This window comes from Leopardus geoffroyi, chromosome D2 (genome assembly GCF_018350155.1).
Source record: "Leopardus geoffroyi isolate Oge1 chromosome D2, O.geoffroyi_Oge1_pat1.0, whole genome shotgun sequence".
NCBI classification, from domain to species: Eukaryota; Metazoa; Chordata; class Mammalia; order Carnivora; family Felidae; genus Leopardus; species Leopardus geoffroyi.
In genome coordinates, this window is record NC_059334.1 from 33,187,628 (window position 1) to 33,215,478 (window position 27,851).

General features: G+C 56.1%; 1 protein-coding gene across 1 annotated transcript; it reads right to left on the reverse strand.

Annotated features, from left to right (window-relative positions):
• Positions 1-1,146: 1,146 nt before the first annotated feature.
• On the reverse strand, positions 1,147-27,318 carry SPOCK2 (SPARC (osteonectin), cwcv and kazal like domains proteoglycan 2). Its single transcript, XM_045437690.1, has 11 exons — positions 26,829-27,318; positions 13,203-13,211; positions 12,816-12,861; positions 12,460-12,574; positions 11,063-11,177; positions 9,165-9,279; positions 8,703-8,819; positions 8,018-8,236; positions 6,604-6,666; positions 5,068-5,205; positions 1,147-4,940 (listed from the first exon to the last, which is right to left on the reverse strand). Exons 1-11 carry the CDS (start codon positions 27,015-27,017, stop codon positions 4,795-4,797), a joined length of 1,272 nt encoding a protein of 423 aa, XP_045293646.1. The 5' UTR covers positions 27,018-27,318; the 3' UTR covers positions 1,147-4,794.
• Between the last annotated feature and the right edge of the window lie 533 nt (positions 27,319-27,851).

A 27,851-nucleotide genomic window follows, 5' to 3' on the forward strand; every position in this document is an offset into this window, starting at 1 on the left:
GAGCAGTAGTCACCTGATGCTGGTGGCAGCCTGTTTTGCATCAGCGGGAGGTAGCAAACAGAATCCAAGCTTTGCCCGTCACTAGCTGTACATTGGTTGTTACCGAACCTCTCTGAGACTTACCTTCCTCATCTGCAAAATGGGCCTTAATAACAGTACCTACCTCATAAGCTGATAGGAGACGCTTCCACTGACGGATGCCAACCTCCGGCCCTCCCCCGCCCCATGGCTCCTCTATTTCTAAAAGAACAGGCACTCACAAGCCCAGCCAGTGAACCGTTCCCAGAGACCTCTGTCCCCATTCTCCATCCTGCATGCTGGGAGCGGCCCCTTGGCAAGACGCCTCCTTCCTTACACATCCTTCCAGGAGGACTCCTGAGCCTCCAAGGCTGACCTTGCAGGTAGCTGTGAGAAACGAGAGGCAGAAACCCACCCGGCATGGTCTCCCACCCCTAGAAGATAGTTCCCTTGCCTTAGGATCTGTTCCAGCCAGCCAGGCCGAGTCTGCCCCGGCTGTGGGCTGGCACTGGGCAGTGGGGGAGGTTAACTAGACCTCACGCAGGGTTTCTGCTGGTTAGAAAGCACTTCCACAGGTTATGAAGAGTCATCCTTGTGAGACGAGCTCTTCTCTCTGTCTGCCAGACAACTTGCCGAAGGTCATGGTTAGCAAGTTCTAGGGCTAGACAGAGTTGAGAGTGTCAAGAGATTGGGAACAGTACAAATGTCCCCAAATAGGGAAATGATTAAATTCATCACGTACATCCATGTCATGGAACACCATGCCACTATTAAAGTCACGTCTTCAAATAATTTCAATCATGCGGGGAAAGGTTCATAATAAGTTAATGGAAAACGCAGGACATAGGGTTTGGTCTCCACTCTGTGGTATAGATGTGTTTATTGGCATATATACAAATATACTGCGTGGATATTTGCAACAAGACCACAAATCCTTCTAAGTTGATCTCGGTTCTCCCCTCACATCAGGCCCCCCTCTCCTGGCCCCCCCTCTCTGGGGTCTCACACATGACGGTGAATAAGGGAAGCATGCTGACCGTCAGTCTGTAGGCTGCGACCGCATCTGTGAATGTCATTCTTGTGAAAAATGACGCCAAGGGGAAGAGTAATCAGAAAATCGCCAGTGGGTGGTGTTTATAAAGTTTTTATTTTCTGTTTTCTTAAAAATAACATTTGATTTCCTTTATGCATGTGTGGGGTGTACTTGTTTCCTTAGGCTGAGTAATAGGCAGATAGAGACAACACGAGGTGGGGCCCCCAAGTGGAGGGGGTGCTGGGGGTGAGGGGCTGGGGACACAGGGGAAAGGGAGAGGGTGGGGTGACTCACGGGACGCTTGAGTGCCCATCAATGCACACACACGGTCTAACACTTTGTTTTTCGATTTTTTAAAGACATCTAAAATTACTGAAAGATACGATTTCAGCACTTAAATATACAGACGGAAATCCAAGCACTTGAACACAATTCTTAACTCTAAGCTCAGTTATTGCACATAACACAATTTAAGTAGGCTTCAGGCTATAAAGCAGTTTGCTCTGCTTGGGACTTCCTCGGGATGTCTCCCGTCTCTTTTTGTGCCCCCAGTGTCTCTTCCCTGTGCCCCCCCCCCCACCAGCCCACAGCCTCACAATGGTGCTGGGTGCCAGTACATTAGCCATTCGTCTTCCCCAAGGGCTGAGGTGAGGCTTTGGTGAAATGGAAGGTTCCGGCGCGGGTCCCATGGACTCCACCCACTCAGAGGTGAAGCTGGAAGCAGACAGAGCTCATGAAAGGCGCGGGGGTGGCCACTGACACCAGGGGGACAGCGTGGGGAAGGAAGTGTGACCACTGACCACATGTTGGTCACAGCACCAGCAGGACAATCGGGGGCAGTCATGATGCCCCATGGTGCCCTCATCAACTTCACCTTCCTCTTCCTCCTTCCTGAGCTCGGATGCCATGCCTCCTTCCCCATCACCCTGAACCCTCTGAGTGGTCTCTCAAGGCACATTTGTTCTCTCCAACTCCAACTCCCCCATCTTAGGCATTCCTATCTCTCCCAGCGCCCATGGGTGAGGACGCCTGGGGTGGCCAAGGGCAGCTCCAGGGCCAGGCAAGAAACTGCTCTTAAATTTTGGCTGAGCTCTTTTCAACAGAGCCCTAACGCCACTGCCCACTAAACCAGGGGAGAGAGGATATCCCAGTAGAAGGACATGAGAGGGGCCGGTAGCAGGCAGCTCGGTCAAGGGCATGAATCCGAGGAGCCAAGGAAGGGCCACCTTGCAACCTTGTTCGCGAGAAGACCTACAGCTTGTGTGATAAGTCACTTGGAGGCTGTCGACCCACTGGGAACAAGCTGCTTTGTCTAGCTTTGGGGGGCCTCAGTCTCAGAGAGTGGGGTGAAAAGCAGTGTGGGGGCTTCAGAGACAGGGCAAGGTGGGACCCCTGAGTCCCACCAGGGTCTAGTTCAGCGCCTTTTGCTTTCTTTCTACAACATATTTACAAGGTCATAAGAAACGTGCACAGTCAGAAGACCCAGAGACAGAGAGAGCACGTGCCCCGAGGAGGGGAGGGCAACAGTGAGACAGGGGTGCCCCTTCCTCCCCACCCGTCCCCACCCGGGAACGCCCCAGCCTCCTCAACAGCCACTCCCAGCAACAGTTCTGGAAGCCTCAGCTGGGGCAGAGGGAAGAGACAGACAGACTCCATACCTAGCGAGAGCTCTGGGAAGCTTCAAGTAGCTCCGAGTGAGAGAGGGGTGGTCTGCTCAGAGGGCAGAGGGCAGTTCCCTGAACTGAGCCGGGGCCAGAGGGAGAAGGTGGGAGGACAGGGAGGGGGCTAGGGAGACGGGATGCGGGGCGGGGGTGGGGGTGGGGGCTGGCTCTGGAACAGCGTGACACCTTCACGACCAGAATCGTGCTGCTGTGCTGTGGAATGAGAAGCGGGGTTCATGGGGCTAACTGCAGTTTCACTATTTTCCCCAAGAGAAAACTTGGAAGATGTCGATTCTGGGGTGCAGTAAAAGGGGCAGACTAGGTGAGGTTCTTCCATGAGGTCCGACAGACACAGCAGATGCTGCAGAAGCTGGCAGGCACAGGCTGGAGCCTTGCCCAGGGAGCCATGCCTGGGGGGACACCACACCCGCTGCCCGCCCAGCACATAGGCACCCCTCCTCACCTCCCAGGCCCCCAGGGATGGCCCCTAGACTCTCGTACACACACACACACACACACACACACACACACACACATACACACACTGTGCTCACTGCACACAGAAGGGCATGTGAGGCCCAGATCCAGGTTGGAAATTCTTCAACAAAGGTGTTAAGGAATTTGCTTCAACAGGGAGAACGGGACAGATTAGAACAAAACATGGTTTCGTCATGCCATGGGGCATGGTTTCATCCATCCTGGCTCCCACCTGATACGGAGATTTGGGGCGACAGGGAGGCATGGCTTCAGATTCTGGTTGCCCCAGTCCTATCCCCTCTGACTTCACAACCTCTGAACACTTCAGAGCTTGGAGAAGCCCCTCCACTAGAGCAGCCTCAGGGGACCCTCAGAATGGTCAGAGGGTAACCCCTGGTGCTGGGAGGAGAGGGGATGGAAATGGGCCTGGCGCCTCTGTCTTAAGGAGAGATAGAGAAAAGTCATGGCAAGTGGAACTTTTCTCTGCTTCTCCTTCCCCAGGTCTCAGGAACGACCTTTCTACTGGCCTGGATGGGAGAGGAGCATTTATTAAGGGGGCAGCGAGGAGGTGGGTGCACACCTGGCCAAGACCCGGCCTCGTCACCTGCTCCCTGATCCTCAGGCTCCCGGAGCGGACCGGGGGCACAAGGCCAGGCAGAACCCACCTGCGTAACCACTGCCCACTGCTTCCAAGGGAGCAGCCCAGACCAGGCCCCCACCTGAGGCCCACGGAGAGGGGCCCGGCTGCTCCGGGGTTTGGCTCTCAGGGCTACCCTGCCTCCACTTCTCAGAGCTCCTGCCAGATCTGCAAAGGCAGACTCACCCTGGGCCCCTTTTCCTTCCTCCTCACTCTGCTCCCCGCCCAGCAGCTTGGCGAAGCCACCCCCTGCCCCTGCCTCTCCGCCTCAGCCACCCTCGGTCACTCAGGCTTGGGTTAGGAGAGGAGAGTTTCTCCAGGGCCAGGGAACCCGGTGAAGAGAAAGGGCTCACTGTAGTAGGTGGCCCAGCCCATGCCATCTGAGGGTGGCGGGAGTGTCACAGCCAAACTGGCCCAGCCTTAGGAGGACTTCAGACAGCAGACAGCTCCCCGCCCTCCCTCCCCTCTGCAATGGGGGCCCCTAAAAAGCAGGGAGGGAGAGGGCAGGCAAGGGTAGGAGAAGGCAGGGCTGGTTGAGCCAAGATTAGCAATCAAGACAAGGAACCCCAGGTAGGGCAACCCAAGGGTGTCAGGACGGGCCCGAATGGGGCTTGGGACGCAGCAGGGAGCATCTCATTTCATCGATTTTGACCTTGTGGTATACGTGTGTGGATGTGTATTTAAAACCAACAGTAAATGGAAAGAAAACAGCTACAAGGAGGTCTTTGGAGCAGCGTGGACCAAGGACACGTTTGTCAGCGCATGCTACACGCACACACACACACATTCACACGTCCTGGCCATACGTGCCACACGCGTGCCATGCACACTCACACACCCAGTCCTCCCCGTTGGAGCCAGGGTCCTTCCAGCTGTATTTTCCGGATCCATACATAAGCCGCCCGCTTCTGTCCAGGTCTCTGCTGGCCCGTCTCCCCCGGCCGTCGGCACCCTGGCCTGCCACGGCTCTACCAGATGTAGCCTCCATCGTCCGCCTCGCCCGCCTCGCCCTCCTCCTCCTCGGCCTCCTCGCCTGCTTCCTCTGTCTCCTTCTCCTCCTCGTCCTCCCAGCCGACACCACTCCCAAAGTCCCCTGAGAAGCTCAGGATCTCGTCTGTGAAGTGAACGAGCCGAGGGGCAGGTCAGGACCCCGCCGGCCAGCCCTCCTCCCTGCTGGCGGGCGCCCCACAAGCCCTCCCAGGTGCAGGTCAGAGGGTCCCATGCAGCCGCCCGGCCCTTACCGCAGGCGGGGGTGCCGTGGACGCGCGTGCCTGGCAGCTCCTGGCCCAGCTGGTCCGCACACCAGCATTCACCATTGCTCTGGTCACACTGCGTCTTCTCGTAGTAGCCGTCCTCATCACAGCTCGGGATGAAGACTCCTGAAGGTGACAGGGCCCGGCAGGGTCAGAGCAGACACGCTGGGGTGTGAGCTCTTTGGAGAGGTGGCCCTGGAGCCCTGGGCGTGAGCGGCAAGGGTCCAGACCCCACCAGAGCCCAGCCGCCCCAGGTACCAGCCACCCGACAAGGCCGGACGTCCAGGGCGGGACGCCCAGCATTTCTTCTGGCTCGACTCACGGGGTCCGAGAAAATCCGCCTCCCTGATGTCACAGTGCTTAACACCCCCTATATCCTGCAGCAGCTCCTCTAGACTGGCTGTCCTCTCCGGCAGTGCCCAGGCTTCTCCCCTCAGCCTCAGGGCCCACCCATTTTCCCTCAGGCTCTAGAAGTGCGCCTCCTCTGTCCACTCAACAGACTTCTTCTGAGAGCACCGACCCAGACAGAGACTCTGCCCCTTGGGGGATGCGGGTGAGACCCACGTAGAAATGACAATTCCAGGCACCACAGGATGCGCAACTGGAGGCCCAGCGAGCACACTCGGGGAACACAGACCAGAGAGGGGTGCTGCCAGCAGGAAAGAGCGTGGCTTCCTGGAGGAAGTAGCACTAACACCCGTCCCCAAAGGCCACTGGGCTCTCGGTCAACAAGGCTTCGTGGGGTGGTTCCAGCACTTGGTCCCATGGTCACTGATGCCATGGGCCCAATTAACTATGGGGCCCCAAGGGATCTGCCCCTTGGCCCTCTGTCCCCTCAGCCGCCACCATCTGCCCGTGGGGGCGCCTTTCTCACTGTTTCCCAAGATCCTTGAGCTTTTCCCCACCCTGGGCTGGCTCATTCTCATCCCTCAGGTCTTCCTTTGAAGACCGGCTCCCCACAGAGGTCTTTGCAGATCCCCAGGCTAATTTCTACCCACTGTGCTCTCCCTTGGCACCATACTTCTGCAAGCTACAGTCGGTAGTGCTATCTTTTTGGTGTGTCAATTGTGTGTTGTTTTCCCAAGTAACCTGTGTGTTTTATGAGGCCAGGGACCAAGTCTGTTTTGCGCATCACCTGGGCCAGGTCTACTGCCGTCTCTCTGGGGCTGGCGCCTAAGTATTTGCTGCCTACGTGAACATCTGCTATGGACGGGGCTCACCTGAGTTTTGCACATACCCCTGCTGAAATGAATTGAACCTTCTGTATCCCACCCTCCAGCTCCAGAATGTATGGGCACAAAATTAGTGCTTAAAACACACTTATCAAGGGGCTGGTTGGGAGACCCTGTCCCACCACGAGGATAAGAACAGGAAGGGAGTTCCCTTTCCTGTCTTCCTAGGCCAGGGCCTCCTCTGGGCTCAATGTCTTCCATAATGCCCAGGAGCCGGAGTCCCTGCACCTCAGGGGGTCCCTGGGGTGGCCCTCCCCTGCCTCCTTCTCTGAGCCCAGCTCAACCCCCTCACCTGGCTTCTTCCTGGAAGCTTCCTGGATCTGGATGCGCTCCAGCTCCTCCAGGCAGGGAGGCTCTGTGGGGAGAAAAGCAGCCTCTGCTGGGGGTCATCCCATGGTGCTCGTGGGACTCATGAGAGGCCCCCAAGGCTTAGAAGCCCAGGCAGGAGGCTCTGCAAGATGAAAATACCCAGGCTTTGATTTGGGGAAGCCCCACAGTGGTAGTGGAATGCACTGATCCCTCTAAGGTCCTGAAAACCGACAAAGGGGCTCTTCAGTATAAAAAAAAAGCATGGAGACTCCAACTGGGGGAGGCCATTCCCTGGCTGTGGCATGGGCCGCGGTGCCCCGAGAGGCCCGGGGTTCTCTGAGGATGCTGGGAACTCATGGGATCAGGGTGCAGGATTCAGAAGAGGAGGTGGAAGGCACAGATTCCCCAGGGGGAAAGGCCCAAGGTTAGACAGAAGCCTGAGAATAACAGCAGCCAAATCTAACTTGCCTATGACATTGAGAAGTCCCTAGCCCTTCCCAACTAGAGGCCTGGCTGGTTGTAAAATGAGATTATTCTCTGCCTCCTACCCAAGGAGGCTGCTGTATAGGACCGACAGAGTGAGTTTCCCAGGCCTGGAAGGTGAATGTGCTGGGGCAAGGCAGAGAGCAGGAAGACTGGGCAGGAGGGCCGCTAAAAGTGATCGAGGCACTTCACTCTGGCAGATGGATTTGTGATTTACACGGTGCTCTGCACGCAGATTTTCTCCATTCACCCTCACAACAGTCTCCTAGATCTGATGAAGAAACTGAATTTGGAAAGATTCAGTGACTGGCCCAGAGTCCCAAACCGGCCTATGGTGGAGCCCTAATGGAAGGCTTGGCCTCAGGCCATGGATGCTGAACTCCCACCAACCAGGCAGAACACCAGAGGCAGAGCACCAGGGCCTTCCCTACCTCGGGGCCAGCAGGTCAGCCAACCCCTTGGAACCTCAGTTTCCCCATTGGCGATGGTTGCCACTTGGCCTCGGTGACCTCTAAGCACATGTCCAACTCTGGTTCCGAATATATAAACCTAGCAAATGATGTCCTACCTCTAAGGCTGATGGTCACCTACACGATCACAGATTGGGAGCAAATAATGTGAGACACTCCCAGAAGTGGAACCACTAAAGAAGCCAATATGGCTTCAGCTTCAGGATCCATCAGTTCCCTCCAAGGCCCCGAGGGGGCTTGGTAATTTGACATTTGTAGTTTTTACTTTCCCAAAGGGCATGTGCTCCAGGACCCGCAAAATCTGGATCACCGAGGAGCTTGACAAGGAATGGAGTTAAAGCATTGGTTTCCCCGGACTCTGACAGACATGGCACTGGAGAGGGCAGGAGGCAGGTGAGCTGGAAGGGGGGCAGGGGGCCGGAGCCAACGAGGCGCCACACTCACTCTCCCTCCAGAAGCAGAAGCACCACTCAGCGGTGGAGACACGGCCGTCCTTGTAGGTGTCGCAGGAATTGAAGAAGGGACGGATGCAGACCTCGTACTTGTCCAGGTTGATGGCCGCCAGCTCTGTCTGGTCCAGGAAGAGGTCTGCACTGGTGTCCAGCTTGGAGAACATCCAGCCAATGGAATCCTTGCAGCTGGCCCCCAGGCTCTTGTCCAGCCCTGGGGAGAAGGCCACGGTTAGGTCACGCTCAAGGTAAGCCATTTCATCCACCTGTCCACCCATCCCTTCTCCATCTATTCAGGGGAAGGGTCAGGGCAGCTCAGATTGTAACCGTGGGAGTGAGACACTCAAGAACGGCCGAAGGTCAGTCCCCCTGCCTCTACACAGGACTATACCTGAGCTATTCAAAACCCTGTTTGGGGAGCCCTTCAGGGAAGAGAATTTCCCGCCTTCCCATGGCTACCCATTTCAGGGTTTAAGATCCTTCCACACTCGTCGAGAAGTTCTTCCTATTCGCTAACCTGAACCCCTCCTGCCAAGTTGCAGCCTACCTCCTCTTGTTCCAGGATTAGGCCCTTTTTGAGGCTCAGGGTCTTGGCTCAGCACAAGACAGGCTGGCTCAGTGCACCCCTGCCTCCCCATTGCCCTCCCCCTCCCAGGCACAGCAAGAAGCTTCTGTACTACCGGCCAGGCTGGCCCCGCTGCTGGCAGAGCCATTTTGCTTGGCGTTCTCATGAAGGAGCTGGAACCAGTCCCGCAGCCGGTCCCCCAGGTCAGCCAGGTCTTGACCTGTGCAGGTCTCTGTAGTCGGTAGGAGGGGGAGAAACGGGCAGGGGTGAAGGTGGGGGCGAAGCACAGCACGATCTCACTTTGGGATGCTGCCCGACAGGCCAGAGGCTGGGCAGTGGTCAAGGGGGAAGGGGAGAAATCACCCCGCGTCTTCCTCCCCCCGCAGTCCCTGGCACTGAGAACACACAGCACCTGCTCCCTATACCCGAGCCCCAAGCGCCCCAGCCCCGCAGGTCCCTGTTTCTGCCACTTCTCCCTTCCTGCTCTGGCCATCCCTGAGCCCTGAAGGAGACGTCCCAGGAGACGCTGGCAGCGAGGCCTCCCCCAGCCTGGCTGTGGCCCAGCACTCTTCATTACCTGGCTTGCCATCGGTGGTGGATGGGGAGGTCTGCTCTGTGGGGCAGGGGCAGGGGCCCTCGCATCTCACGGTCAGCTGCTTGCTGCTCAGGCAGGCCTGCTGCTCCAGCTTACACTGCACGGGAAGAAAGGTCAGGCTGCGTGATGGCGGGGCTCACCCGTGGGTCCTTGTAGCTGGGGGTCCTTCCAGCCTACCAGGCAGCCACAGCTGCCTGCCCCATTTTTGACAGGAGGGACAGTCCCCATGAATAGCCTGGAGGGCTAGCCGTGCTGGTCCCTCTGGGAAGCCACAGGTCCACAGTGTGAGGGGGCAGAAGGCCCTGGAAGGGGCCTCCCAGGGATTCAAAGGCTCCCATGAACGCTGGTCTGCACTAGCTTAATCTCTCTGCACATTTATCTTTCCCAGGACACCAGTCTCCCCGTACCCCCAACCCCATCCCCTCACACCCCTCTATTTAGCTGCCTGTTGCCACTGCCTCCTTGCCTTCTGGCCTATCTTCCTTCTCACCACAGTCCCTTAGTCCCTGGGGAACTGACTGCTGGCCCCTCCCTCAATGGTCTTTGCACAGTTACCTCCAGGGGGCTTTGCTCAGCTCTGGACAAAAGCTGCCAGCTATCTGCTAACATCTGCTAATTCCCCCGGCCTTTACTAAAAACCCTCTGCCACAGCTGTTTGCTGAAGCCAGCCTCGGAGAGGGTCGCATCCACTCCTGGCCCTGAAAGTGTTTTCCTTTGTCGTATCTGGCTTATCCCCGTGAGATGATGGCTACTAAGAAGCGGTCATAGTGTTTTAGATTCTCTCCCAGCTCCGCGAGGGAGGAATTCTGTCTCTCGTGCTCAGCAGAGAACGTGGAAGCTCAGAGAGGCCCAGTGATGTGTCCAAGGCCGTGGGGCTGGGATGCAAGCCTGACGTCCTGATGATCTCTCCCTCCTTACTATTTACCGCCATGACCCTCAGACCACAGCTTCCTGCCCAAATCTTGCTCTGTCCTTGGGCTGTGCAACAGCACTCTTGTCCTCCACCCCCTCCCTCTGTCAGCTCACTGGGATCCTTTGTATCCCTCCCGCCTCCTCAGTGTACCTTCTGCCCTCAGCCTCTGGCTTATTCTCTCTCTCTTCCTTCTCCTCTCCCGGCGGCCTCACCCCTCCCCAGCTTCAATCAGCACCCATAGCGCGTGACTCTTAAATCTGCATCTCACCCCAAAAGGGTTCCTAAGCCCAAGAACCCAGCCCTGGCTGACAGTGCCCTCCAAAAACCAAGCAACTACCACCTCCTGGTCCCCAGCAGAAGCAGTCACAGCGAGCACCTGCATTTCTATGGTACTTTAAAGTTTATAAGATGCTTTCACAAAGGTCTCATTTAACCCACATAGAAATCCTGTAAGGTGGGGATCCATTCCCGCCCCCAACCGTCGCCACTCCCTCCCACATGGTTGTCTCATGGAGGATTATTTCCTCCTGCCCCAGAGTGCCTGGTGCTTGCTAGTGAACACCATGCCCTCCAGGTGGGAATATGCCTGTGGAAAGATCCATCCGTCACCCCTGACGACTGGATGACACATCTCCTTCGTTCCAGAGCCCTGGGTACTTTCTTGAGGACCTCACCTCACTTACTCTGACTTGCAGTTACTTGACCACCTATGTCCTCCAAGCCCCACTGCCTACCTGCATCTGCCTAAGGCCAGGGGCAGGGTCTGGCTGGGACTCTCAGGCAGCCCTAGCCCAGGGCTCAGGTGACCCTTCTATGGTCAGCCATGCTTAATGCACCGACCAAGCACTTCCGGCTCTGTTTCAGCACCAGGAGCCCCACAGGAGGCCCTGGTCGAGTCGTCCTCTCTGCTCCCTGTGGCTTCAGGTATAACCCCCCCGCCCCCACACCTGGGGCCTGGGGTCCTCACCACTGAGCTGTAAGTGTGGCCGTCAGAGCCGCAGACGGAGGCGAGCGGGGCCATGTGACAGGGCTTACAGATGGTGTCTTTGTTTCCAGGGAGCTTCAGGGCAGGTTGCTTGATCCTACAGGAGGACAGGGGTGGGGAAGGCACAGGGATGGAGGCAAAAATGAGAGAGGGACACGCAAAGGGAAGGTTCGAGAGACCGGTTCTAACAAGAAGCTAGCCCTTGCAATCTGTAGCACATGTGGCCTCCTCCCTGCCCCGGCCCACCCTGTCCGTCACCCCCAGCTAGACCCTCCTCCAGCTTATAAGGGTGGAGCCAACCAGGCAGGGGACAGACCCCCGGCTTCCCCTTTCCTGTGGTCACTGAGTCCAACAGGGCCTTCAGGCAGCAACCCCAGGGCCGACTGCAAGATTTATCAGAGGTTGCAAACTGATGGCCCACAGGCCATGTCTGGCCCATAGACTCGTTTTGTTTGGCCACCAAGGCTTCTGTCTTTGAGTTATTCACCAACATTTACAAACTCTTCTATGAAAGAGTTCACATAGAAACCAGGATTCCTGGAGAAAGGGGAGGGAAATGGGACCTTTTCCAGGGGTCTTGGATCCTGGCAGGTGTTGTCCTTGGGACAGAGCTAATACCTTTCCCTCCTCTGCAAGCCTCAGAAGCTACAACCGTAAATATTTCATTAAGTCATTGCATGTCAGAGCTGGAAGGAACCTTAAGCCATCTGGACCAACCTACCTGTCTTATGGATATGGACACTGAGTCCCAGAGAAGAGATGTGACTTTCCCTGAGTCCCACACTGCTTGGTGATTGATCTCTTACAGTGTGGTGGTTTTAAAATACGTCCACAGGTTATTTGACACTCTCCCTTCAAAAGATGGAGTCTAATTCCCTTCCCCTAGAGACTCACTCCTGATAAAGAGAAGTAGCAGAAGTAACAATGTATGATTTCTGAGACTAGATCATAAGTGACATTGTGGCTTCCTCCTTGTTCTCTCTCTCTTTTACATGCCTCACTTAGGGGAAGCCAGCTGCCACGTTCTGAGAACACTCAAGCATCCTTATGGAGAGGTCCGTATGACTAGAACCAATAGGCACGCGAGCAAGCCTGGAAGTGCATCCTCCAGCCCCAATCCAGCCTTCAGATGATGCAGCCCCAGCCAGCATCTTGACCATACCTCCTGACAGACCCTGAGCCAGAACCACCCAACAGAACCATTTTTAGATTCTTGACCCTCAGAAACCATGTGAGATAATACATTTGTTGTCTTAAGCACTAAGTTTTGGGGAAGTTTGTTTTGCAGCAATAGATAACTTACCACATAGGAGACAATCAGGCAAGCCCTTGCTATTTAAGCAATGCCCCAAGAACCGCCACCTCCCCAAGCCCCTCACCTGTGCTCCAGCTTCTTGCGGCTGATGCACATGGCCCGCTGGTAGCCCTGGGCAATGCACACCTTGTGACGGCTGCACTTGACCTTCTGGCAGGGGTCCTTGGTGGTGTCTAGGGCTGCAAGGACACAGGGCCAGAATATAGGTCACCTAGAAATCAATGCCAGAAAGCCCAGGGACCCCAGCCCCACTTCCGAGCTGGGAAGCTCCTCTCTCCAGTAGTCCTGATAACCAGAGCTCCTCAGCTCAACTGCCATCAGGGCCTGGATGCCACAGAACCCACAAGGCCATGGTCGGGATGTGCCCTCTTATCTTCAGGAGTATCAGTCATATTCCCTCACCTGGGAGAGGCACATTACCTTCATCTCCTTGCTGATTGTCCTCCCAGCTCTTGATGTAGTCATCCTAAGGAAGGACACAGGGGTAAGGAAGAAGGGAAGGGCTAAGATTTACATCCTAGAGGTGAGGCTCAACTCCAGGGCCAAGAGGGAAGAGGGCTGGGACACTGCTCCCCCAAGCTAATTGCTGTCACCCCAGGGGCTGCCCAGACCCGGGCCCTGCTAGCTGCCTCTCCCAGAATTGTATCCCCCCAAACCCATTTCCAGAATCCCTCCGGCCTCTCCCTTATATTCTTTACCCCTCCATCCCATGCTGGGCGGTACAGGGAGAGGGTGCAGAGGGAAAGGAGAGGAGGGTGGGGTGCAGGGCTGCAGAGAGACCACAGAGAGACCCCGGGGGGTACTTACCTCTACCTCCTGGGGATCCAGAAGCAGCAGCAGCAGATCACAGGAAATGGAGCAGGAGGAGAGAAGGGGAGATGGGGATTTTAGTGTGATGCCCACCCTTAGACCATGTGGTCCCAGTGCGCTCCGGCCTCATCATGTGACCGTGGGTGCTGGGCAATGGTCTTTGATTACTATACAGTTCTCTAAGCTCTATGGCCTTTAATTGGAGGACAGTATTCCTATGTCTTCACTACAGGGAGCTTAAGGCCTGGGCCCACTCAGGGCTGGCTTTAGGAGCACTAGAGGTGAGGCTTTGAAAGGGCAAGGCCCCATCTCTCCATTGCCATGGCCTGACCATCAGACAGATGTCTAAGGGACCCATAGTGCCCAGGACCAGTGATTCTCACACCTGTGCCCTAAGTGTCCCAGAAATGCCACTCTCTCCCTCAGCCAGGGTCTTTCCCTTGGTAGTCCCCTCCCCTGCCACCAGCCACCATGTGAGTGGGACAAGAGGGAGGGCCTCTCTTCCACTGCACAGAGACTGTTTTCACTCAAGTTCTGACTTTCCTGTAGTGTTTAGATGGTGCACTGAGAGAAAGGGGGGCTGTGGTCCTTCCTGATGTCAATGTTTTCCTCAGTTACCCTGGTCCAGCTGCAAATCCTCAGATTCCAGGGTCCTGAAAAAGCCCTCTGACGTCATCTGGCCGAGCCCCCTCTATTTGCAGGAGAGGTTGGACGGCCCAGAGACAGGACGTGACCCACCCCAGATCCCACTGTCTTAGAACCCAGGTCTCCTGCACCCAGCACAGACCTCTCTTTTGGCTACAGCACACAGTCTCCAAGACCTAAGGCACAGGGAGATAGCCCCTCATTCTGCTCCAGCCACAAGGGCCTCCCTGGGCCCACGGATCCTACTGTGGCCAAGGCAGAGCAGCTCCCGCCCGGCCTAAGCTCACTGGCACAAAATCCCCAACTCCTTTCGGTTTCCCCACTAGCCCCTGTGGGGCAGAGGCAGCTGCTGAAACCAGCAAACAGCTCCCAAGGCGCTCCTGGTGGAAGCTCCGGCAGGCATGTGGGGAGACGGCTTCTTGGGACCGCAGGCTGGCAACATCACGGAGCCAGCTGCTGGCCTCCTCTGGATGGGGCTCTGGAGCTGGGGGGCAAAGGGGCATGAGAAGCCACGTGCAGCCGCACCCTTCATCCTGAGTCCCATCCACCCAAAGATCAGAGCTGTGCAAGGATGGAAGACAGAGGCCACGCTGCGGGGTGGGGGTGCGGGTGGGGAGGGGCCAGACCCTTGGCAGGCGTGGAGAAGAGGGCATGGGGTTCCCGCACTAGAGGGCAGCTACATGGAGGCAGCAACAAGCACCCACAAGTGCTTTGAAAGCCCAGGGCTTTGAGGCCACTGACTCTGGAAGCTGCCAAGCATCAGGGCACCGGGCAGGGTCGAGGGCCCTTACCGACATGGCCTCCTGGGCGAAGGCCAGGAAGGGGCCGGGGCCAAGTGTATGCCTGTGTATGTGCTTCTGCACACGCATGTGCATTCACGAGGGCCCTGGGTGCACGCGTGCTCACTCGCAGGCACACATTTGTAGCGTGTGTATGTGCTGGTGTGCAGGTCCCGCCTGTGAGCGTGTGTTCGCAGGCACACACGTGTAGGTAACAGCGTATGCTGGGTGTGCAAGGAAACAAGGACACTTCGAGGCAGCTCACCCAATGCCAGATGGTTTTTATCCAGAAACGAGGTTAACAAAGCCCACTTCTGTGAGCAGCCCCCAGTTTTCCCACTTGGGTGCCAAGGCCCTCCCTCGGGCTTGGCCCTCCTGCCTCTTCCACACAGACAGAGAAGGCGAGGCGGGGCTGGGGCAAGGGGAGGGAGAGAGACCAGCAGACCTCTCCCCACGAGGGCCTGGCTGTGCTAGCTCTGTGCTACCTGTATTGCCTTCATGGGTGTTTCTGTGCATTTTTGTCCATCTCCTCTGTACCCTTCTCTCTCTCCGTACCCTTCACTCTGCCTGTTCCTGCCCACCGCCCATGTCTAAGCAGCCTTCGCTCCCAGGAGAGTGGGAGCCTCCAGCCAGAGAGGGGGATGAGAAAGAGAGAGGGCCCCAGGGTCACACAGTCCCCATACTCCCCTTAGCAGCACACCCTGGGCAAGCACCTTGACCTTTAGGAGCCCAGCACCCATCTCCTGGGACCACTCAGAGATTAAAGATGGTGTCTGAGGGGCGCTCGGTGTCCAGAAAGCACTCAACTAATAAAAGCTGTTATAGCAGAACAAGAGACCAAGGACTCTGGGCAGAGGAGCAGAAAAGGAGCAGGGAGAGGTCCCATGAGGAGCCCCTGCAAGTGAGGAGACAGAGCTCTCCCCCCAGCCCCCAGGGACAGCAGAGACCAGTGGAGTGTGAGGAGAATCACCCTGGGGCATCCCTTGGGGAAGGGTGATGGGGTCCTGTGGGTGGCACAGGGGCAGAGCCCAGGGATATACTCAGGGGACCCTGAGGTTGGGTGTGGGCTGGCACAATCTATAAGCTGAAAAGGAGGTGTTTGTTGGTAAGTGTGAATAATGCCTTTCAGTTCAATGGTGTCTATTTATGGCACCCAAGTGGGCTTATTAGCAGTTGTGACAAATGGCCTCATAAAGGCACTAGGGTCGTCTCAGGAAACAGGGGGCCTGGTGCTGTCCTGGCTTTGCTGCTGATCTATCATGTCCTCCCCTGAGAAACAAGGATTCCGAAGAGCCCCTGCCCAGTGCTCTGGAGCGAGGGCCAGGCCAGAGGGAAGGTGGGTCCTGGGCTGAGATCCACATTTCTGGGCAAAGGAAGAGCACATCTATTTTACCCAGTTGATTTCAGCAGCCGTGACCACCCCTGCGCCCAGCGGTGCTCACCACAGAGCAGGCCTGTGGAAGAACTTTTGGAATGTACAAGTGCACCACGACTTGTATTTCATGGTGCTTTCAAATTACGTCCTCTCCAAATAGTTTCATGTAACTGTCTTCCTTCTACCCTCACCATCCTGGGAAACCGGCAGGACAAATAGGATCAACCCCATAAAAAAAAGAGGAAACTGAGGCCCAGGGAGGCAGGGCAGCCAGCCAAGGGCCAGAAGACAGAGGAACAGCCGAGTCAGGACCCCTCGGATGACCCGACGTGCGTAGGTGAGGCCTCGCTCACTGAGAGAGGAACAGTCTTGCACTGAGAAGGGGGTGCAGAAGAGGTAGGGAGGCCTTTGGGCTCGGAGACTGCTCTAAGCTTGGCTCCCTGAGCATCCTCGGGGTCAAGGGTCCTCCTCTGTGCCATGTGGGTCTCAGCAATGGCTGCGCATTAGAACCACCTTTTGAACATGTTAAAATGCCCGTATGGGTGGGCTGGCTCTGGTAGAGCCCTCACTGGTGCTGAGCAGCTCTCCAAGGTAGGGTCCTTCCAGCTCTGCGCGTTGGGTCTAATGCTGTCCTCATCTCCTCTGGCGTTGTCGCCCGTAGCGTAGGGCCTCGGGGAGGAAAAAGAGCAGCTACTCCCTCCCTCTGAAGGCGCCACACACAAAGCAGATGCTCAGTGCGCCAGGCACAGGCTGACTCACGGGAACCCGGGCTCTCCGCCTTCTCCCGTGGCGTGCACATCACGGCACCCTCGCCAAGTTTACAAGAGCAAGGCAAAGGCCATGCTTATCATCTGCACATCCTGTCCACCCCACCCGCTGTCTCCAGCCTGCCTTCCTCCCCACCATGCCCCTGTCCCATCTTGCCAACCCCAGCCTCAGTCGCTGCCACGTCCCCGGCGGGTCTCCCACCGTTTGTCCTCGACACGGCCACAGCAACAGGGGTCCTTCCAGACACAATTCTGACCACATCTCTCCCTCCTTAAAACTCTTCACTGAATATATACTTCGTTCTCATTTTGAAAAAAAATCCTAAAGGTTAGTAGGTAAAAAGGATTCATAGCAAAACGTTAACATGATTTGCTCTGGGGGATAGGAATACAAAGGATTTTGGCATCTTTCTGCTTTTTTCCAAGTTTCCAAAATTTCTACAATGTGAACATGTTTTACTTTTTTTTTTCTTTTTCACTTAAAAACATTAAAAACAATGTTTATTTATTTTTGAGACAGAGAGAGACAGGGCATGAGCGGGGAAGGGGCAGAGAGAGGGAGATACAGAATCTGAAACAGGCTCCAGGCTCTGAGCTGTCAGCACAGAGCCCAATGCGGGGCTCGAACCCACGAACCGTGAGATCATGACCTGAGCTGAAGTCAGACGCGCAACCGACTGAGCCACCCAGGCACCCCAAAACATTTTTTTTAAGTAGGCTTCACACCCAGTTTGGGGCTTAAACTCATGACCCTGAGATTAAGACCTAAGCTGAGATCAAGAGATGGAATGCCTTGGGGCACCTGGGTGGCTCAGTTGGATAAGCGTCTGACTTCAGCTCAGGTCATGATTTGAGCTCCGTGTCAGGCTCTGTGCTGACAGCTCAGAGCCTGAAGCCTGCTTCAGATTCTGTGTCTCCCTTTCTCTCTCTCTCTTTCTCTGCTCCTCTCTCTTAAAAATAAATAAACATTTAAAAGGTTTTTTAATAAAAAAAGAGATGGAATGCTTAACTGACTTTGCCACCCAAGTGCCCCACTTTTTTTTTAATTTAATTTTTTTTTTTTTTTTTTTTTTACGTAAGCTCTATGCCCAATGTGGAGCTTGAACTCACAATCCCGAAATCAAGAGTCACATGTTCAACCAACTGAGCCAGCCAGGCACCCCAGTGAACATGTTTTACTTTTTAATGAAGGGAAAAAACTACAATAAATACTGTACTTAAAAATCCTCACCGTTCCCGGTCACCTACAGAAGAAAGCCTTCTCTCGATCTGTTCCTGGCTACGCCAGCCCCATGTCCTTTCAGCCGATGCTTCAGCATGGCCCGACCTCGGCATAGCCTCCTTGCCCAAGTGGGATGTGTGTTTGCATCCGGCCCCAGGATTTCTATTCTTCTTTCAAAGCCCGACTCGGCCATCATCTTCCCTAACCTGGCCCCATACCTAGTTTTCCTTCGGGCCAACTGCAGCTGGTACAGTTACACCAAGGGATGCCCTTGCTTCTGCCCTATTTAGATGGCCGTTCCTTGAGGGCAGACACCTTATAAAAGTCACCTGTCTATGCCCAGCACCTAGCACATAGTAAAAATACTGCTAATAACAGCTAATATCTTTGCAGCAATTACCACTTGGCAGGCATTGTGCTAAGCACCTTATATCATCGACTCAGGTACTTACTCGTTACAACAACCCTGAGAGAAAATTACTATTATTATCCCTGTTTCTAGACGACAAAATCGAGGCTTGGAGAGGTTAAGTGACTTACGCAGGATCCCATATCAATTGCACAGCAGGGTACTGGCACCCCTCCCACCACCCCCCAGAACTGGGATTCCAGAATCCATGCCCCTAACCAGGACTCCATACCGCTCCGTAAACCCATAAACTTTAGCAGGTGAGGAAAGTCCCAGGCCAGGGGCTGGACCTGGAGGCCCAATCCCAGCTCATGGATGGTTCCTCCCACCACACCAGCTCCGCTGCAACCCCTAGACGGGGAGTCCTGTAGCCAGAGGAGAGGCTGGCAAGGGTGGGGAGAGACACCTGGACCCAGTCTTCTTCAGGCGCTTCCCACAAACCCCTTCATAAGCCCCCGGTTCTGCTGGTTTGGAGCTAACCCATCTCCTGCTTTGATCTCTGCGGCTCAGCTCGGTTGCCATGGAGACAGGGCCCACTGTGCCAAGCTGGGGGAGAGCTGGTGGTATGTGCGCAGGCCTAGCCGGGCTTAGGGGGCGCACGCTGGGTGTTTCCAAGCGCTGTTTACTTCCTGTCATTTTAATTAGCACCCAAATCACCCGCTCACTTCACAGCTTGAATTAACCCAATCTCTCCCAGCCTCTCCATCTGGTGAGGGAGACGGGACACAACAGTGAATGTAGCAGAAGAGCAGCCCCCGGGGCCCCGATGTATTGGGCTAAAAAGCACCTGGGCAAATCTCCACCTGCCTCTCTGCGTCAGAGTGTGATGGGGAGCCTGACGCCCCCGCCCCCCCCAACGTGGAATCAGGGCACTGGGCTCCCGCCTGGCCTTGCCTCTGACTGCTAGCAAAACAGCCTGCTGGAATACTGCCCTCCCCGTAGCCCACCTCTGTGTCCGTAAAATGGGCAGGCTCCCTTGCCTTCCACCCTGAGCTGCAGGGGGACCCAGTGCAACGTCTCAGAGGACTTCAGAAACTGCGGAGCACTGCACTTTCAAAAGCCACGAAACAGGACCACTGAAGCCAGGGTTCCAGTGGGAGTGGAGGGGGGCAGAGGCGCTTTTGGGTCTCACGGTCACGGGGGGGGGCCTCAAATATAGACTTTGGATATTGTCACCAAATGAGGAAGAGGCACAGAGGCACACGAACAGGACAGAAAGATGTCCATCGTGAGACTTTAAACACAGCACAACTTCTGAAACCTTGTTAGGGCATTTCTTCATTTTTTAATAGATCAAGAACCTCTAAAAATGTAAGTGGGCCAGGCCCCTCTCAACCTCCAAAAGGCCCGGTGCCCAGCACTATTTTTGCCTCATTCCTCAGGCAAGGGAGCCTCCGATGAAGCCCAGTCCCCAGGAGAAGGCCCAGGAGGGGGGGGGGGGCACTTGTGGCTGGGGCCTCCTCCCACCGCCCCCCACCCCTACAAACAGCCAGAGGAGCACTGAGTGAGGGACCCAGAAAGGAGTGAGGAGGGGCCCAGTGCGGGCCATCTAGGCTCCTTCTCAGCCGAATACCGACTCCTGCGTCACATACCCAGGCAGGAGGCATCTTGAGGGGGCAGTGCCTGCCCTGTGGAGGCTGTGAAAACAGGGGCAGTCATTAAATATTTGTTCCTCTCTCAGAGGGAGTGGCAGAGGCTACGTATTCGGCCTGAGCAAACAGAAGGAGACAGGCATCTGTGAGACTCTCGGCCTCCACCCCTTCTCCCCTTGGAGGAATTTCCTTGCAGGGCCAAAATGTGCTTATCACTCCCAGCATGCCAAGGGCTCCACCTGGCCGCAGGTATGCAAGCACCCCTGCCCGCACTCCACGGGCTTGACCTCTCCACTGCTCTGGGCATCACAGCCACACCCCCTCCCTTGGGTTTCTGGTTCTAGGCGGCAGCCCCAGGGGTCCATAAAGGGCAGAGAGGACAGGGGCGGGGTGCAAGGGAGAGGGGGTTGGAAATTCTATTCTGAGCTGCCTTGAGACCTCGATTTCCCTTCTGGAACATGAGTGGAGACAGGATTTACTCCCCGAGGAAACACAGGCATGGTGTGAGGAAAGAACACGGGGCTGAGAGGGGAGAAAGGTTCTCAGGTGCCTGCACCTCTCTGGGTCTGCATCTCCATCTGTAAAATGTGGGAGCTTGTGCTTTAGAGCCACTGAGTCTCCATGGTTCTGCTCCCCCAGCTCTTCCAAGCTGAGAGCTCTGAGAATAGAGGGGAAAGAGCCTGAAGTTCGGACTCCTACAAGGGAACAAGGGAGCAGGGGAAGAGCCAGAGGGTGTCCTTCAGGTAGAGGTAAGACACTGGCCAGGCCTGGCTTATCCGTCTAGCTGAGTGAAGCCTTGACATCTTTTCTGATGTCAGGGAAGAGAGCTGGGGGGGCAGGAGGCCCTGCCGAGGGGAACCTGTGCCCTGCCTGCGAGAGTCCTGTGCTTAGCTGCTCCCGGGTCTGACAGGTGGATGGACTGCTCTGGAGGCATATTGAGGATGGGGAGGAGGCTGAAAGGGCGAGGCTGGCATCAGCTAGGTCCAGGCCCACAGACACAGGGGCTGAAGGACAATCTTCCTTCAAGGCATCATGCACTCCCTTCTCCTCCAAATGAATCATTGGAGAGTCAGGGTGCCAGTGTTCTAGTTGGACTGCCTCAACCTTCCAGGATCCAGAAAGAGGAAGAGAGCTCCCCAGATAAGCAACATGGCTCAGCCCAGACCCCAGCACCCACCATGCTGCTACCCAGAGAGGACGGTGAGGAGGGGGGCTCACAGGACGAGTTAGCTGAGATCCTTTCTGGCACATTCCACGATGCATACATCTACACTGAGCACCTCCTGTGTGCACACCCCCCCGGACGACAGGAGGGTAAGGTGCGCAAGTAGTCTGTCCCCAGATCCTGCCCTCAGGAGTTTAACCGTGGGAGGAACGTGATAAACACACATTAAAACGGCCGGCGGGAGGACTTTTGAGATACAAGCCCACAGTGGAGGTGATATCGTGAGGCAGTGCCAACATGTGCCAAATGAATTTATGACCAATAAATACCATGGGAAGCCTGAGGAAGGGGCTATACCCGCAAATGAACTCTGGCTGAGCCCTTAGGAGCTAAGAGGCTGTCGCATGTCAAGAACCACAGCACCCCATAGCCTGTAGGTGGGCCTAGGTCTGCCCACCAAGGTGAGGTACAGCGGTGTATCCAGGCCTAGGCCTAGGCATACAGTTTCCCTGTTTACAGCCCGAAGAAGACCCATGTTACTGCAGGGAAACATACACAGGGGCGTAGGACTACCTCCTGGTATTTGCCCCAAAATATCATTAAGGCCCCATTTCTCAGGTTTCTCTGTCTCTGGCTAATGCAAACCCTACCCTGCTCTGGTCACAGATACTTCCTCTGGAGCAAAGAGAAAATCCCTTCCCTCAACCCAAAGACTGTGCTGCCTAGCTCGTGGGAGAGGCGGAGGGGGGTGGGTGGGGTACGTCTTCGGGTGAAGGGGCTGTTGACTGACTCTGGTGCCATCCTTCTAGAGTCAAAGAATGATAAGAGCTCTGTAGATGCTTCTGTTAGCTAGCCCATTAAACCAATGGGAAAATCAAGGGCTAGAAACGGGAAGGAGCTCTCGCAAGGTCACACAGCTAGTTCTGTCCTCCCATGAGGAAGACAGGCTGAGTGTTTTCCCTGGGCCCTTGGGGTAGGATAGCACTCTTCTGCTCCTCTAGACAGACTTCTGACCTTCTGGAGAATGGGAGGGGGTGGTGTTGATCTTCCACCCTCTTTAGCCTCCCTGGAAGATGAGAGGACCATACGACAGCCTCTCCAGGCAAAGAGTGCTCTTCTCTCCCTCTCTTCCCAAGGCTTGGAGCCCCGCCGGGTGTTCAAGTGCCCCTCACCATGCTGACGCGGCTCTGGGAGATGCCAGCCCCTCCAGTTGGGAGAGGATTCAAAATCAGAATGCGGAAGGAGGCCAGGAAAGGACCTACCCTCCCATCCCCAAATCCCAATTATGGAATCCATTCTGACCCAGTTTGGGGTTCTTCTCACACACCCACACTTATTCACAAACACCTGTGCAGCTCATTCCCACACTTGCATGGATTTAGGTGTATGGAGTGGGGAGAGGGGAGGGGTGGTGATAAGGGAGCCCCTTTGTGGCTAAAACCTGTTACTGGCTTACTTGGTGGTCATAAAACTGTGAGAATCATGAGTAACCAGCAGGCATGACTTCCCCGAGCCAGCTCCCAGGGTCAGGTGAAGCCCCTGGCACAGGGTTGGTGCTCAGATCTGCAGTGAACGAGTGAGTGAGTGAGCATACATCAAAGTCTTTCTCATGGGGACGGAGGCACAGAAATGATGATCCATCTGGCAGTTTTCGACGGGGCTGGAGAGTGCCTGAAACGGGGTGCCCTGCAGCCCTCTGACAAGATGCCTCCATGCTTACACTTCGTTTTAGCCTCCCAGCCTGAACCAAAGCTCAGAGAGGGGATGGGACGGACCTGGCATCATTTGGCCAGCCAGTGGCAGCGTCAGAACCTGAACCCGGGCCTTCCAACTCCCAGGCCGGAGCTCTCCTAGCATACTGCACTCCTGCCTCTCCTGGATAGAGAGCGGCCTTTCGGGTCTCACTAGGTCATGGGGTGGGGAGCAGGCTGGTGGCAGGCTACTGAAGACACTGAGGGCTTTGCCCCCCTCTTCCTAGGAGGAGCGGCTCCAGCCCAGGGCAACTTTGAAGGCTCACAGGGCACAAAGTAGGGGAGACTTCTTTCTTCCCATTTTTCACTAAGGGTTAGGCCTAGAGTTTCCCTAAAAGCAGATTGTAATCAGATGACCTGGATTCAAATCCCAGCTCTACCACTTACTAGCTATTCAACCCCTGGGTAAGTTACATTCCTTAACTTCTCTGTGCGGGGGCGTTTCTTCAACCATAGAATGGGTGCATCACAAAGAATGATAAATAGCTCACGGGTTGTTGAGGGGCGTGAGAGGCAATGCAGATCAAGTGTTTACTGCAGGGACTGGCAGACGTAAGCACTCACCACAATCGGTGATTCAAGGTACGTTAGTTAACTGCATGCCTCCTGGGGGCCGAGCACTGTGCTAGACGCCCATAAATATCATTAAAGTTTAATGGAGGTGGAGTACAAAGTAGAGAAGAGCCAAGAAGAAAAAGAACACTCAGTGCTGCCCAGCCAGGCTCTTGGAGCCCGCCGGGAAGAATGCTGTGTAATGGGCCTGCCTCCTGTCACGTGTCCATCTCTATCTATGAGGCCTTGGATGCTCTATTCCGAGACCTGTAGTCAAATCCCACCCAGTTCTGCAGGGAGGGAATCTAGAGACAATAGCCCTGGGGGGCAAGCCTCTGAAAAGCCCAGGCCTGCCTAGGGTAGGGCACAGCTAGATCCCAACCTCCTCCTCTCCTCTGGCATGACGTTCTCTCCTCCCTGGCAGCAAGGCACTGGGCATTAGAGGAAATCTACCCAAGCACAGGATGCGAGAGCCCTGCACCCACTGGAGGCGAGGATTACTCTGCTGGTAAATCCTGCCTCCCTATAATCCTAGCGCTCAGAGAAAGAATGCGAAACTGAACTCCCTTCTAACCAGCTCAGGCCAATTCTATGTTGCAGCAACTGCCCACGCTTTCTTCCTCTTCTTCATCCTCCTGACCTCTTCCACGTGATTCCCTGAGTCTTCTCCCCTCAGTTCAGTCAACAGCATTTAATGAGACCTGTCCCTCACCTTCCGTACTGACTCCTCCATCCTATTCCCCAACAACATTCCACTCCTCCCGCTTGCTTCCCTTCTACTGAGGGAAAACGGGGGGGGGGGGGGGGGGCTGCGCCATTTTGTGGTTATGAACTAGGTTCTGGTTCGACCTGGCGATGCCAGGATCCTTTGAGGATCCAAGGGGCATATTTTCAGGAAAGCTGGCCTGATGAAAGGTATATAAAGCCCTATGTTACTGTGAACAACTAGAGGGCCTTCAGGCTTTAGAGTATGAAGCGGGGCCTCTACTAACAGAGGAGGGATGAGAAGAGTCTATAGTGGTGGCACAGTCCCTGTGGAAGGTCTGAGCACTGCACAACTCCAGGGGGCGCCATTCATACTGTGGCACCTCTAGAGTTGTGCAATGCAGTGGCTCTGAGCTAGCCGCCTCCTGCCCTTCTGCAGAAGCTGCCAGTGGAACTCCAGAGCCAGACCCTCCTGCCCAGCTTTCTTTGTCCTCCTCTCCCTGATTCTGTCTTCCCAAAGCCAAGGCTACCTTAAAAGGTATTTTAGAGGACACTATAAAAGCCTGAGGCCACCCAAATTAATACATGCCCTAAAGCTTTCCATGGACCCTATGGGGTCAGGTCCTGCAGAATTTCAAATCTGCTGCCTTTCCTGTGATAAGCATTGGAGGAAGGAGGAAGTGATTGGCACCAGTACAGGGAGACAGGTGGGCAGCCTTGTGTCAGGGGGCCAAGCAGTCAGTCATTTATCCTCACCTACAGAGTTGGCTATTGGAAGCAGGTGGAGGAAGGGAGATGGGGAGGCATCTTTATTTTTACACCTTTATTGTTCTGATTAAGCATTTCTTTTCCCTCTGACCTTCACCAGTCTCACTTTGGAAGATCAAACAGCTAGCGAGTCAGAGGGAGGCCTGGACCGGTGACACGTGGATTTGGGATGGACCAGCCTGCGGCCGCCCCCTCGCTGCTGCTGCTGCCGTGGGGCTGCTTCCCAGGCAGCGGCAGGCGGTTGCAGCTAATCTGTGCTGGGCCTGCAGGGGCCTCGGAAAAGGCCTCGCTGAGGGTCCTGCCTCCCTTGGCTGGATCAGCCGTAGGAGGGGCAAACTGCCTGCTCTGGGGCCCTGGCCACTCTGCCCCAGCACCTGGCTGAATGCGATTCTTTCTGATGAATTACAACCTACCCTAGACTTTGAAGAGAAACTGGCACTTCTCTCACCATAACAAAAAAATCCTTATCTCTGCCTCTTTCCATCATTTGGCTGGAGATCATATGAAGCATGTGTGTTTTAAACACATTTCTAAGGAACTTCTGGACACGCACAATTTAAGAGAAGATGAGAAAGGTCACCGGTGTGGTCAGTGTTGTACCAGGTGGGTCTGATGAGGGAATGTGGCAAATGAAAAGCAAGAACCGGGGTCATATTAGAAGCATCTGAGAGCACTAGGTGGCCAGGACCAGCGTTCTCCTCTGGTGCATCTGCATCCGGGCCCATCCTCCACCTCACACCCCGCCCCCCCTTCTCTGGGTCCCAGCCACTCCCTCTGCTCTCCGCCCCCGCCCCCCTCGCCCCAACTTCCCCCTTCTGGGAACGCAGCCTCTGGTTTCCCCTCCGATCTACAGGTGCCCGTAAACAAAGTGCTGCAGCAACGCCAGCGCCAGCGAGTCCGCAGCCGCCTCCCCAACCCCCACCAGGCTAAGTTCGGCCCAAGGTTAAGCCAGGGTTCGGGCAGGCGTCCGCGAAGAGACCCCAGACCCAGCTCTTGCGCCCTCCCCTCTGGTTTTTCAAGGCCACCGGGCTCCGCAGTCTTCCCTCTGGATGGGAGTCGCTACCTACTCTGGGCCCGGCTCCCCCACGAAAGGTTGGTCCTGGAAAACCAGCCTCCTGAGTTCGCGCCACCCTGCATGGGGACCCCAGACCTGGCTCTGGTGGCCACCCAAAGGTGGGCTCGGCTGTTTTCGACTGCTGTCACCCGCCCCCAGTCATGGACACGCCTTTCACCATGTCGCCTAATGAGGATTGCTAGGACCCCCCCCCCGCCCCCCCACCCCAACTCAAAGCCCCAACCAAGGGCTCTCTCCCCTCTGTCCTCCCTCCCCCAAAGCCCAAGGTGGGAACAGAGGGCACTCGCACAAGACGATGCTACCTTCCCGGCCGCACCCAGACCTGCCCCTTCTGCAGTGCCCCGTATGTGGAGCCTGCAGCATCCACCCGGCTGGGGGCAGGCCTGGGGGCCTCCTTTTTTTGCCACCAAAAAAAAAAAAAAAGGGAGCTGGTCGGGGGTTCAGCCGCAGCCGGGGCCCCCACCCCTCCCGTCCTGCACCCCCATTGCATCCCGCGCCCCTCTCCGCGCCCGGCCTGCAGTGGAGACAGCGTCTGGAGCGCGCGCCCCTGGAGCAACTCCTTGCCCAGGACTCGCCCTGGGTGGTTGTGGGGCTTGGGGTCCTGGGCCCGGGGGCCTCGGGGAGGGGGCGCCGAGCCGTCCCGGCGACGGCCGGCGGGAGCCGGGTGGGTGCACGTTGTTTACTCTCGGTGCGGTCAGCCGCCCGGGCTGCGGAGCGGGTCGCTGCGACGTGCAGCCGCCGCTCCGGCGCCCGGGGCTCTGCTTCGAGCCTTCCTTCCCAGACCCGCGCCCCCGGCCCTCGCGGCCCTGCAGACTCACGTCTCGGAAGCGGTTCCAGTGCTTGATCTTGCCGCTGTACTGCGAGATGGACGACAGCCATTGCTCGTCCTCCATGAAATTGCCGGGGGTCTCGCCCTCCTTGAGCCCTTTGGCGTCGCCTTCCGCCAGGGCGGCCGCGGCGAGGAGCAGCAGCGGCAGCACCAGCCGCCCGCAGCCCGGGGCGCGCATCGTGGTCGGGGTCGGACCTCGGTGGGGGGGGGGGATGTCTTGACTTCTGCAGTATTTTAATGTCCTTCCTCCCACCCCGCGGTCGGAGAAGCAAACGCCGTCGTCTTCTTCCGCCCTCCTCCTGCGGTCTGACTCCGGTGACAGACGGATAGTGGGTCGCGGCTGAAATGTGACCTGGTTAGGAGATGCACTTGTCTGAAAAAGCCCAGCGCTGGACGCGGAGAGGGAGAGAAAATCAGAGAGGCTGCGCCAGCAGGGGCCGTGTCTGTAACTGTAGCATCAGCATCACGTTTGACATCATCATACCTGGTTTAAAAAAAAAAAAAAAAAAAAGGAGGGGGTAGATTTCAAAGGGTAGCGCTAGATGAGAGCGCCAAATGCCAGCCAACCGAAGCAGAACCCAGCCCAGCTAAGCACTTGGGGAGTTGCAAACCAAGGAATCCAAAGCCCGAGATGTCCCCGATGTCTCTCCAAGGGTGGAGGGCAAGAGAAAGCGCCCCGTGGTCTCCCCAGGGAAGATGGGAGTGGGGAGGACACAAATCTCTCCAGTTACAAAGCCAGCCAGGCTCAGGTGTCTAAAAGGGAATTTGGCCACAGACACTCTGTCTCCCCTTGCCTGCCACCCAGAGGGGCCTGTGCCACAGCCCTGACAGCTGGCTTCCTGCAGACTTATGGCTCTAACAGTAATGGGTGACTTCGTTAAGACAAAAGCCATATAACAACTGGCTGCCCCAGAACTATTGCTTCCCAGCCCCGTGTGCTCTTTTCAAGGCAAGGCCTGAGCACTGAATGGCTGGTAAAAGAGGCAGATGTCCTTCTCCCCAAGCAGCTGTT

Bases quoted from the DNA above. Each gene is read 5' to 3' on its own strand.
- SPOCK2 (XM_045437690.1), bottom strand. From the start codon at position 27,017: ATGCGCGCCCCGGGCTGCGGGCGGCTGGTGCTGCCGCTGCTGCTCCTC. The intron at 8,820-9,164 runs GTAATGAAGAGT...TACCGACTACAG, and splicing joins CACCACCGATGGCAAGCCAG to AGACCTGCACAGGTCAAGAC. The intron at 5,206-6,603 runs GTGAGGGGGTTG...TGTCACCTTCAG, and splicing joins AGCTTCCAGGAAGAAGCCAG to GAGTCTTCATCCCGAGCTGT.